Source organism: Anas acuta, chromosome 1, assembly GCF_963932015.1.
Source record: "Anas acuta chromosome 1, bAnaAcu1.1, whole genome shotgun sequence".
In the NCBI taxonomy this organism is placed as follows: Eukaryota; Metazoa; Chordata; class Aves; order Anseriformes; family Anatidae; genus Anas; species Anas acuta.
In genome coordinates, this window is record NC_088979.1 from 122,522,142 (window position 1) to 122,534,696 (window position 12,555).

At 40.6% G+C, this 12,555-nt stretch overlaps 1 protein-coding gene across 2 annotated transcripts; it reads left to right on the top strand.

Moving 5' to 3' along the window:
- The first annotated feature begins 1,391 nt into the window (after nucleotides 1-1,391).
- On the top strand, nucleotides 1,392-12,466 carry HAO2 (hydroxyacid oxidase 2). Of its 2 annotated transcripts, none has more exons than XM_068698886.1 (8): nucleotides 1,392-1,546; nucleotides 4,197-4,350; nucleotides 4,937-5,088; nucleotides 5,897-6,180; nucleotides 6,549-6,764; nucleotides 8,513-8,671; nucleotides 10,733-10,802; nucleotides 12,133-12,466. In XM_068698886.1, the coding sequence occupies exons 2-8, from the start codon at nucleotides 4,220-4,222 to the stop codon at nucleotides 12,186-12,188; spliced, it is 1,068 nt and encodes a 355-aa protein (XP_068554987.1). In that variant the 5' UTR covers nucleotides 1,392-1,546; nucleotides 4,197-4,219; the 3' UTR covers nucleotides 12,189-12,466. The 2 variants fall into 2 exon arrangements, with proteins under 2 accessions (XP_068554987.1, XP_068554996.1); XM_068698895.1 differs by having other exon boundaries at nucleotides 1,442-1,546; nucleotides 4,299-4,350.
- Nucleotides 12,467-12,555: the final 89 nt, after the last annotated feature.

Below are 12,555 nucleotides of genomic sequence, written 5' to 3' on the forward strand. Positions count from 1 at the left end.
TGGTAGATTTTGGGAAGAACTTCATGAATACATCTAAGAGGAGAATAGATGTTCACTGCAGCTACAAAGATGATGTCAATGACCTAGTATTTATGTTGTCAGGAACTAAGATCTGCAGTCCTAGACCCAAGCAGCCTCTTGGATAGCAGGTCCCGAAGCAGCAGTGCTATTCAGTTTCCAATTATCCCCAGCCCTTTGTCTCACTCACTGCCTCAGCTGTGTTGCTTGGGCTGGGAGGACAAGATGGCTGGTAAAACTCCAGGAATGTTTTCACAAGTTTCTGCCTCACCTTCTGCACCTGGTATCACATGTTTATAGGGAAAATATCTCAATTTTCAGTTAGTAAAAATATAAGTTTCAAGCTCTCATGCTTGCTTGTAAGAATTGAAAAGTTGAAGCCTAAAGGCTAAAAAACAACAAAGGGCAAATAAAACTGTCCAATATTTACTTTTCATATCTTGCAAATTTAAATCAATATCATAAATCTGTTGGCACCTCAGAGCCAGTTTGTAATGCTTAGCACGGGAAATGGTGGGAAGCACAGAGAAGTCTCACCAGTTCCCAGGCACAGGAAAGGGAGAGGACAGATAGTGCTCCTGGGAGATGGCTGGGTGGGGAGCCAAAGGAGGAAATCTGCAAGGCCAGGGGGAGAGCAGGTGGACCACAAAAGCACTCATAATCCTTAAAAAAATGGCAGAATACAAAGGCTACTTTACTTGTTCATACACTGTAGGAAGTAAAAAATGTCTCCTCCACACATGGTGGTAAATATTCAAGGCTCTGTAGCTGTGGGCTGGAAGAACTCACACTGTCTGTGGATCATCTTTTTGGTGGGACTTGTAGCACATACAGCAGCAGTAAGTTACCAACAGGCTTGAAGGAAATGGTTTGGTTGTCCATGGAGTGGAAACACACAACAAACCTCAAAGGCTTTTTTTTTTTTTTTTTTTTTTTTTTTTTCCAGACCCATTAGTTTCCCTCAGAGACCTGCACAAAGGTGAGATAACACGAAGACCTCCTGGTAGGGCTACCACATTTTCAACAAACTGAATTTTCCCCATGGGAAATGTCCTTTCACCTCCCCTCCTATTGCCTGTAACATCAGCAGAACATGCAGAACATGCAGAACATGCAGAACATGAGACAGGGGACACTGCCAGCACGTGACTGAACCTCTCCCATCCCTTCTGACAGGCTAATTTAGGGTTTCAGTCAAACCCCAGAAAAAAATTTGCTTCCCTGGGGGTGAATGTGCAGCCTTCAGCCACTGCCAAAGAGCACAGCTCCAGTGTTGTGTCCCAAGCAATTGCTTGGTTGACTAGGTGAAGCGTTTTTTGGAAGGACCTTCTAATGATCTAATAGCCAAACAAAGTTAGTGTTACACAAACAGTACAAAGTTTATTGCAGGATTGAGCTTTAATCTCTTGTGGTTGCTTATTGACTGCAGAAAAAATAGTACTCAGTGAAAAAACCTTCTCTGCATCCTGTTTGTAAGCTGTCTTGAAACAGAGGATCTTACCTCCTGCTGCTCTTCCTAGAATCCAACGTAAGTCTAAACTGAGGTCTGAACTGTGAGATAATGAGGACTGGGTCTGGATTAATTAAAATTACAATTTATTCTACCATTAAAGGACTTAGTTTATCTTTTTGCACTTCCTGACTTTGGCCTTCCTAACAGTAGGAGAAGCAAAAGTCATGGTCTGTGTTTTATGGTATATCATGATATATGGTATATGAAGTCTTGTGCTGTCAGCTATGGTTGATGTCATGGAGACATACAGAGAGGGCTTGGGATATTTTTACCACCTGCTACCTAATGCCTGCCAGGGTAGACAAAACAATGCTGAAGAAGTAAGTCACGCTTCCTCTTTGTCTTCAAATGATTCCCTCATCCTTAGCTCTTTGCTAGCAGAGAATGGAGTCCTAATTTTCCAGGCATCTCAGTTAGAGAGACATATCCATGTCTGCAATTTGACAGGTTGGATTTGTGTACATAACCTATGTGTTTATCTGTGTCAGAAGTGTACAACATCAGAAACGTGGGACTGGTTTTGGTGAAGCTTGAAACCCCTGCTAATCTGCTGTGGGAGGCTAATCCTGAAAACTAGGGTATTTACTTCTTCCTGTACATTTGTAGAGAAATTAGACCAAAAACCACAGCTGTTTTAAAACTTTATGCTTTCATATACCTTGAAAAATACCTATTTTAATCAGACCCACTGAAGGAATTGCAACAAACAATTTAGCAAATTGATTTTGTCTGTGTTTTGTATGTTTCCTCACACATGGGCACGGTTTGCTAAAACATTAATTTGCATAGTTTTTAGACCTGGCTGGATCACAAGTATGTAAGTGCAGGCATTTGATAGTCAGCATTTATGTTGGTTTGATTAGACATCTGGGTCACACAATGTCACATCTATTCCCTGAAAGATTGAGGGTAGTTCTTAGAATCATGTTTCATGTTTTGGAATTTGCTTTTTGTCAGTGTTTTCTGTCCAAACTATTTGGACATAGTTTGTCCAAATTTTCTATGGTCCTTTTTTAGTGTATATTAGTGCTGCAGTATGCAATGTAAACACCCAGAAGATATTTGTTAAAATAGAGAACTGAAGATGTATAGAAAATATTTTGTGTTTTTCCCCAACTCTGGCCTTGACAATGGCTTGCACTAACAGTTTGGACATAGTTTTATGATGTGTTCATGCCAGAGTATGTTAGATGCAGACTCTTTACTTGCTTCTGAATTTTATGGGCTTGAATTCAGACAAGGAACTCCATAAGTAATGGTTCAGTTAGGGAGCTGTCCTAAGGGACTATCCAGTGAATGATTTTATGGGACAACCTTTGAGGAGAATTGGTGGAATAAATAATTCAAATAGTTTTAAGATGGAATTTGTGATGGAATTAAATGACTGCTGTGTCTTAAAATAGCAGAGGACCTAAAGTATCCTCTTCAGGCTTTTGTTCATTAAGACAGAATAAAGAGAGATACAGAGATGCAAGCTTCTTCCTACTTTCCTACTTTTTTTGGCTGCATCTTCCAGTTTTCATTATACTAGGGCAGAAGATGAATGGCAAAATTTGCCTGAGGTCAGATGAAATAGTTATTCACATTGGGTAATCATAGCCTGATTAAGGAGAAACTGATGTTGGAAAGAAGTTCTGATTCAAGAGGAATCTCAAGAGGCAAAACACCAGTCTTCCCTTAGCTTCTCTAATTCTGGTGGAGCTTCTTGAGGTCATCACACTTGCAAGATCAAGACTTGAAATTTTAGGAAATACCCAAATAAGTATTAATGGTGTAATTCATTTGTATGGGAGACAGAATATATTAAAGACCATGTTCAGCAAGCAGTTGAATCCTGATGACTTGGATGTGTTTTTACAAGTTCTTTTAAGTCTGAGGTTGGATTAGATAACCTCTAAATATCCCTTATTTTTGCTAACTCTGCCATGATTCTCTGACAGCTAAGCAGGGATTTATGTCATTTTGGACTTATATTTCAGAAGGAATTAGAGCAAGCTCCTCACACTGCCCTTCAGACTCTAAATTTGTATGAGCGGCAGCCTTGTCAATATGTTGGGACACAAGTACAGGACATTTGGGAAGCTACGTAGATAAATTAAATGTGCTCAGGGACCAGTGTCAAGTGAAGCACTATTACCTCAAGATTACCCTGATATAAGAGCTGCCTCTGTCATGCTCTTTATTCCCCACTGGAGTGTTTTCTAAATACTGTGGTCACTGGGTATATATAAGTCAGCCAAACATATTGCAGACCAACATGTGCTACATGATATTTGTTACCTCCCAGGGATGTGTCTGGCACAGGACATCAAGTGGCAAGGAGAAGCTTGTGGCACCACACAAAAGCCCACTGTGCATGGCACAGCATATAACCATGCTTTGATTATTGCTTACAGTCACCCCTGGATATATAATGCTGTTTGGGTATCTAGCTATTTACCATGGTGTTGTGTGCTGTGCTGACTGCACTTTGGAGATGGAAACTGACTGGGACACTCTCAGAAAATAGTCTCAAGAACAGGTTGGGCCACCTAGACTGAGACAACATCTCAGCAACTCTTCTACAAGGGGTCCAAAGTTTGCTATAAATGCCCTTAGAGAACCCTGGAAGAGAGAGTGACAGTTCATGGATCTAATTTCCACTCAATGTTATTCTTTTCTTCAGGGTTCCCAGAGAATCTCTCTGCAATGGCTATGGTGTGTTTGTCAGACTTTGAAGCTTATGCTAAAAAGTATTTACCCAAGATTGCTTGGGATTTCTTTGCAGCTGGAGCAGATGAGTGTAGCACCCGTGATGAAAACATCCTGGCATATAAAAGGTAATGTAAGGAAGAAGTGGAGGGGTGTTGTACTGGAAACTTTTAAACTATATTTGTGTTCAAGTATTTGGGCTCCTAACACCTTGCCTCTACAAGTAGTATGGGATTTGGGGAAAATGCTGCAGATAGTGAGGGCAGGCACAATGTACTATGAGGACAGACACGAATGGTAGAGTGGAAGACAGAAACCTGACACTGGGCTACAAGTAGATGTAACCTGTGGGATGGACAATAGGAGAACAGGTGATATAAAGCATGGTAAGCTGAAATGGGAAGTGTAGAAATGAAGTACTGTGGAAAATGAGCAGAATGAGCAGGAGTATAGGATTAGTGATATGTGGAAGTGGCCAAACTGCTGGTTGAACTGACCTCTGAAACCAAAAAAAAAAAAAAAAAAAAAAGATAAAGAGTCTTTTATCTTTTTTTTTTTTTTTTTTTTATCTTTTTATATGTTGTTTTCTTTATTGGCTCAGATTCCTGCATTGCAATAGGCATATGAAGACCTAGTTTCCATGCAGCTGCAAAAGCCAAAAAGCCACGGGACAACTACTATCTTGAAGGCTGTTTTATTGCTATTGCCTTGCAGAATTCATTTCCGGCCACGTATGCTGCGGGACGTATCCGTGATGGACACAAGGACTAAACTCCTGGGGACTGAAATCAGCTTTCCTGTAGGAATTGCCCCCACTGGCTTCCACCAGCTAGCATGGCCCGATGGAGAGAAAAGCACAGCCAGAGGTACTCTTCTGCTTTGCTGTTTTGTACCAAAAAGTAGTTTGTGGAAAAAAAAAAAATGTTTTTCCAGCTCTGCAGCAGAGAAGCCATTACGATAATTTGAAGTGTGACTGAGCAAAGTGTCCAGGCTCAAAGAGGCAAACCTTCTGATAGCCTGTTTATGGATGACCCATCATGTCGTGTGGATAACCCACTTGGTTCTGGTGACACAGAGTGCATGGGAAGCTGTATATTGCTATACTTCTCCAGCTTCTAGTAACACCAGATCAGCCCCATGGGAGCAGCTGCAAACTTAGAGACCGTAGACACCGTTTCTGAGTTACACCAAAGAACCACACAGTTCCTCAATGCCATAGCCTCTAGAAAGGACACAAATGTGCTTGGAGAAAAGCAGAACCTGTCTTGCCTAATCATTTGTTAAACTTGGAGAGCTGACCCCTAGAAATAATCTTTTTTCCTGTGTGCATTTCTGTGTACATTGAAAGCATTAGACCATGCATTCCTGTGAGGAAGTGGTTGTGAAACGTTGATATTTAGTGGTTTTTAAAACGCTATTTCCAAAATGAAAGCAACAGTTGGTAATTTACCTGAATTTCTTAGCCATGGCCCTGCAACAGCATAAGGCAAATACAGCCAGTTGTAAGCCCTGAGGTGTACTGGCCAACTCACAGAGTTCTGTGTTTGGTAGGATATACATACAACAAGAATTCAGGTGTTCTCTGTAAACAATGTATAAAAAATATCACACCCATTGTCTGGTGGGACTGTTCAAATGACCTTTATTCTGATTATTTTTCCATACCTCCCAAAGCGGCCAATGCCATGAACACCTGCTACATTGCCAGCACGTACTCCACCTGCACGCTGGAGGAGATCTCCGCAGCTGCCCCTGGGGGTTTCCGATGGTTCCAGCTCTACATCCACCGCAACAGGGCAGTTTCTCAGCAGCTGGTCCAACGGGCTGAGGCCTTGGGCTTCCAGGGCCTCGTCCTCACCGCAGATCTGCCCTACACAGGCAAAAGACGTGATGATGTCCGTAATGGTTTCCGGCTTCCTCCCCACATGAAGCTGAAGAACTTGGAAGGAGCCTTTGAGGTTGGCAAAATGATCTTGTTCTTTCATTCACTGTACTGGTGTGCACCACATGCGACAGAACCACCAGGTAACTGCTGCTTTGGCATCTGCTGAGCCCAAAGCGTATCTTCTCCCCTCCTGTTCCTGCAGCATTCTGGCTTGACCTTCTGCCAGCCTGGCTTCTGGTTTTAACATCCCAGTACAGCTTCCTTAGAGGCACTGATTTCCATCCCCATTATTATTGTCATCCAGAGATACATGCTTTAAGGAGCTGATGAATGTGATTGCTAGCAAGTTTCACGCACCTCCTCCAGGGAGGGAAGGAAAAGACTTCAAGTCTCTGTATTGTTACAGCTTAGATGAGGTTTTTTGCTGTCCTATGGCTACAGGGAGATGACTGTTCCGAGTACGGACTGCCACCCAACAGCTTGGATCCTTCAGTCACCTGGAATGATATTTACTGGCTGCAGAGCCTGACTCGCCTGCCTATCATCATCAAAGGCATCTTGACAAAAGAAGACGCAGAGCTGGCAGTGAGGCATGGAGCTCAAGGAATTATTGTGTCCAATCATGGTGGAAGGCAGCTGGATGGAGGACCTGCCACTGTAAGTGTGAAAATAGATGTCCCAAGAGTATTTTATGGACATTTGTGCTGCCCTGGGTATCTGTACACATGTCTTTGCATATATGCTTCTGGCAGACTTGTGTGTTTGTTGCATGGCTGTGGATGTGTGCGGATGTACTTTAGTTTTAAAATGTTAAGATGCATGCCTTGGCATGGGCTGCCCACTCAAGTATTTTCTCAGTGTCTTGGGAGCACTGAACTCACATTGCTGAAGCAGAACTACTGGCCAACTTAATGAAAGTTTTATTCATTAGCTGGTGCAGTGCACACATATTCTTTGTGCACTGCAGCAGAAATAAAATGAAGCTCTGGACCAAAAATGTACAAATGAGAGTATAATGTACTCTCATTTTTAACCTCTGCCAAAACATGCACAAACAGTGCAGCTAGATTTAGTGAGAGATGTGTTTGCATATTCACAGACTCAAATCTAAATGGGAATTCATTGACTTTCATAAGCCCAAAGAAAGAATAACGTATCTGAAGAAAAATTCCTCCACTTTTTAATCTGTACAAAAAAATAATGGGTTGTTTAACATGTATGTATTTCATTGCTTTAATTTGATCTCCATTTTTCCAATTCTTCATAGTTTATATTTCTTTATTGCATACTATCATGTTTTTATGGATTTTCTGCTCTCTGTTTTCCTCTATAAAATAAAAATTGACACCAGGGAATTCTCTTCTATGTCAAAGGTGACAAAAATAAATAAATAAATAATTCTAAATGCTAAAGACATAATAATGGAAATGGCATCTATGTAAAGCTTCTTTACATACAGAGACAAAACAATAGATACTTAATTCAGCTCTGTCACCCCTCTGGTACAAACCTGGCAGAAGAAACTATTGTCACTGCTCTTGGTGAGCTACTCCTGAAAAATTTCAGCCCCAAAATTTTCAGCCTGAAATTCTAAAAAATGTATGACCATTTGGAAAAATCTATTTAGTTATCTTAGTTACAGCTTCTCTCCCTAAGATGATGAAAAACAAGCAAGAGAGTGTAAGAGATTGTAGAAACGAGATCTTTGAGTTTGCTACGAAGGAGGGTTAATTAGGTCTAGTGCAATGTCCTGCCACCAGTTCTGCTGATCTTGGGACCAGAGCCAGCGTCTCTGCGTGGTACTGGCCTGCACTGCCAACCTGTCACTATGCTGTGTGCTGTAGAAAAGACCTCAGGGAATCAAGAGACTTAGCCTGGAGGAAATGATATGTTGGCTGTACTGCATAGCAAATTAAATCTTTCATAGCTGCTTTATGGGGCTTGAGGAGGCTTTCAACAGGTGGTCACTAGGACTGCGCTGAAATGTGAGTTTGGCAATTTGGACAGTAGCAAGGAGAAGTTTGACATCCTTTTTACAAACACCTATCTTTCATCATTGTCTCAAATTAAAGTATTATTTACAATGAAATTTATTTTTAAAGTCTTTCAAAATTTAATCAGAAAGCAAGTGAAAATACTTCTTTTTCACTTATCAGAAGTGCTGGAAAGAATATCAATGTAAGGAAAACATTATAAAATAGAACTGGCTACCTGACAACTAGAGCATAGAGATGCACTATGTTGTGCAACTTTTGATACCAAGCTATTCATGACTAATTGTTTGGTTTCATTTTGACAACTTATGCTATTAAAGTGTTGTATACCTTTCTGTTTATGTGGGTTATCTCCTCTTTGTCTTGCAATCAAAAGCTGATCCCAAGTTGTGAGTGGCTGTTTCTTCGCAGATTGATGCTCTGAGTGAAGTTGTGGAGGCAGTACAAGGCAGAATCGAAGTCTATTTAGATGGTGGAATACGGAAAGGAAGTGATGTATTAAAAGCGCTGGCACTGGGAGCAAAATGTGTCTTTATTGGACGACCAGCTTTATGGGGTCTGGCTTACAAGGTGAGTAAGGAGGTTTGAGTCTGTATCACAGAATCACACAATGGTTGAGGTTGGCAGGGCCCTCTGGAGGCCATCTGGTTCAACCACCCTGCTCAAGCAGGTTGCCCAGGACCATGCCCAGGTGGCTTTTGAAGATCTCCATGGTGGGGGATTCTACAACTTCCCTGGGCAATCTATGCCAGTCCTCCATCACCCATACGGTAAAGAAATGCTTCCTCATGTTCAGACAGAACCTCTTGTGTTCCAGTTTGTGCCCGCTGCTTCTTGTCCAGGCACTGGGCACCAATAAAATTAGCCTGGCTCTGTCTTCACTGCATCCTTCCTTCAGATATTTATAGACATTGATAAGATCCTCCCTGAGCCTCCTTTCCTCCAGGCTGAACCACCCCAGGGTGTGTGCTTTCTTAACACACTCTCCAAGACTCCATTGGTGTTATTTAACAGTCTCACAGAGACAGTTTTCACCAGTGAGGAATCTTAAGCATTTTTTTTGTTGTTGTTTTGCTGAATTTTAAGTGGAACCACCCCAAACTGAATCAAACCCAGGCATTTTATTTGATTTAAAAATAACACTGAATTTCATTATTTCAAATATGATTTTGAAGCTCATAACATTGTCTTGTGGGCCCTGATTTCTTGACGTTGCAGCTTGGTGTTATAATACTGTGGGAGTCCAGACCACCACTGCTTTTGAAAATTGAAATTTTTGAAAATTTTGGGCTTATTTGCCACAAAAATGAGTCTGAAAATTTTATTTGCTGTCAGCTTATTCAAAAACAATACATGATTTTGATACAGCAGTTTCACAATGGTATTACGAATTCTTTAGAAATATACATATGGAACTCTATCCCACTGGCTTTTAAAACTTTTTAACATGATCAAGCACAGCACAAGTCCTGTAGGTATCCAAGCGTGCCACTTCTGTCTCAGTTCCAGTTTTGCAGCTTCTTGACTCCTAGTGTATTGCAGTGATGCAGAATCATGAATCAGGCCTCTAATGCAAAAGGTAAACATAAAATATTTAAAATTAAAATGTAATTACACGAGGGTTTTTGTTTTGTTTTGTTTTCCTTGCTAAGGTTTTGCTTTTTAGCCTCTGGATTGCAGCTTTAAAGCTTTTCTCAAGAAGAAAAAACAATATTTTTGTGGTCTAGATATATTTTGTGTCTTTAAAATTTAGACTCAATCAGTGATGTGAGTCCTATGGCTTTAAGCAAGAAAATACCTGAGTCTTGCAAGAAATCTGGAAGAGATGGCAGCACTGTTTCTTTTGCCAATAAACACAGAAAATAGGCCTATCATGAAAAGGGTGCCACTTTGATTTGTCTGCATTTTTTCCATAATGAAAATAGAGAGAAGGATTTTTTTTTTAGTTCATCTGCGTTTGATATTATGTATCTTAGGGTATTCCTGGATATGTGCTTCAGTGGCATTACTCTAGCATACAAGAGAGGGAGGGCATGAGGAAGCAGTGACATTGTCTGCACCCAAAGCATACTTCATTGTGAGAAGTAAATAAATAAATAAAAGTATAATAAAAATAAACAGAGAATATCTTTCACTATTTTACAGTAAGAGCAAAATCACATGTATTGGATTTTGAGCTTCTTGGAATTATTGCTTGGAGGAAAAAGAACAGGATACTATTTTTATTCAGCCCTGTATCTGAGTATACTAAAGTTTTTAAAGCTTTACCATATATAAAACTCTTATTACTTCATAAAATAGTGTCAGCATTTTAAGACTTGACATTTTAAAACAAGCCCACTGGCGGAGGTTAACTGAAAACTAAAAAAAAACTACAGCTAGAAAATGTCAGAAGTGATAAACAGCTTTGTTTTCTTTCTCTGTTCAGATGTATCACAAAAGGAAAAACATCTAAATTAATCTGTGATGAACTAAGCACATCCATCATATCATTTTAATCATTCATCTGTTTGAGAGACTGGAATTGGCACTGACTTGAGGGACTGTCCCAGCTCTCACCGTGCAAGCATCCTGCAGCATTGTTCTGTGCCAGTGCTCCTTTTACCCTGACTGCTTTCTTTGTTGGAGCAGGGTGAAGAAGGTCTTCAGGATGTTTTGAAGATTCTTCATGATGAGTTTCGTTTGTCAATGGCCTTAGCTGGTAAGCATTTTGCAGGTGATACAGGTTACAGAGGTAATTGGTGATACAGAGGTTATGAATATGATTGGAGCTTCATGTGCGAGCCATCTAAAATCAGAAGCCTGATGGATGGGTAACAAAGAAGGAAACCATGTGAATTGTTCTGGATCCAGTTGCTATATTTAAGGTGATTCTTTGTCTCCTGTGAAACTGCTTTGCATTTCAAGTGCCACAGCAATGAAAAATGCAAGGAGAATGTAGGTTAAAGCAAGATTTCTGACCCAATTTAAATCGAAGAAATGCAGAACTACTAAGTAGAGCTGAGCAAACATTGGAGTTTCTGTTAAACTGTGAAATTAACATTTTCCAGTATTTTACTTAATTTTTACTAGGGTAAAATATATATATATTTTTTCCCACATGAAAAGTTCAGAAAAACTGGATGCAGAATTTTTCTCTGTCTACCACAAAATACAGCTCATTGGTACAGGTTCAGATCTCTTCATTCCACATGATTGAAAGCCTCTGTGTCTCCTCCAAGCTTTAAGTGTTGTTCCTAGTCCTGTGTTTTTCACCTGTGCTCCCACCTGTAGCTGCCACGTTTGAACAGCACTCACCGAGCAGCAGATTTGTACAGTCTGGCCTCCAGTTACTTACATGAACAAGTACAGCATTCAGGTCCAGTGCAGAAGTATTTAAACATCAACAAAGGGTCCTATCACACTTCTAATAATGTTTTAAAGACTTTCATGCTCCAGTGACTATGAACTCAGGTGGACAGCAATGCTGACTAGGAAACTGAAACTGAAATCCATTGGGGAATTCTTAATAGTCTGTTTTTTTGTGTGTTACTTTTTCTCTAGTAAAGATTACTACAAGGGTTTTTCCAAGAGGCTCTTACGCTTTACTTGCAAAAGGGCATAGAACTTGGCAAGAGCAGCAGGTTGGGAGCTTTTTGGAAGGGCTGTGAAATTCCACTCAGATTTGACCAAATGAAACAGTACTTGCAAATCTCCATCTCCAGTCACTTGACACATGGTGGTCTCTCATCCCTATGTCCTTTTTGTGGACCTTTCACTTCTGCCTGAATCAGATATTTCCCCACTCTGATTGTAATAAGGATTTTTTTTTCCTAGTGTCTAACTTTTCTTGTGTGGGAAGCCAGATGCCTAACCTCAAGGCAGAGATGCAATTGTGCAGCAGAGCTCCAGGGTGTGAGCTGCTGAGGTGTCATGTCAACCTAGGCCCACACAGCTCACACAAGATTAGGCTTGTGGGCTGTGACTCAGAGAAGTTTCATCCACAGACCTTTCTCTCTCATCAACATGTTTAATTTCTCCATTTATTTCAGGCTGTGCCAGCGTCTCAGAAATTGGCCGGCACCTGGTTCAGTTCTCAAAGTTGTAAACAGCCTCCTGCAATACTCTCTGAAGAGAAGCAGCCAACAGCTGAGGTTCCAAAACAGACTGAAGAGAGAAAAAGAGGTGCAAATGAAAATGTTGAATGTAGATGTCTGAGAAGGCCTTCAGGAAACTCCTGAAGCAATTAGGGAAGCTCTGTGTTAGCAATGGTCACTGTTTCCCCCCCCCCCCTCCCCTTTTTTTTGACACCAATGAATTCTTTAATACTTCATATAAATGTTACTTGCTTAAATACATGTAATTTAAACTGTTTGTTCTCTGGCATTACCTGTGTTGGGCCTTACTTCCAAAATCTATTATGTCTGGCAGAAAGACTTAGCGGAAAACTATGTCCCTTGCTTCTTCCACTTGGT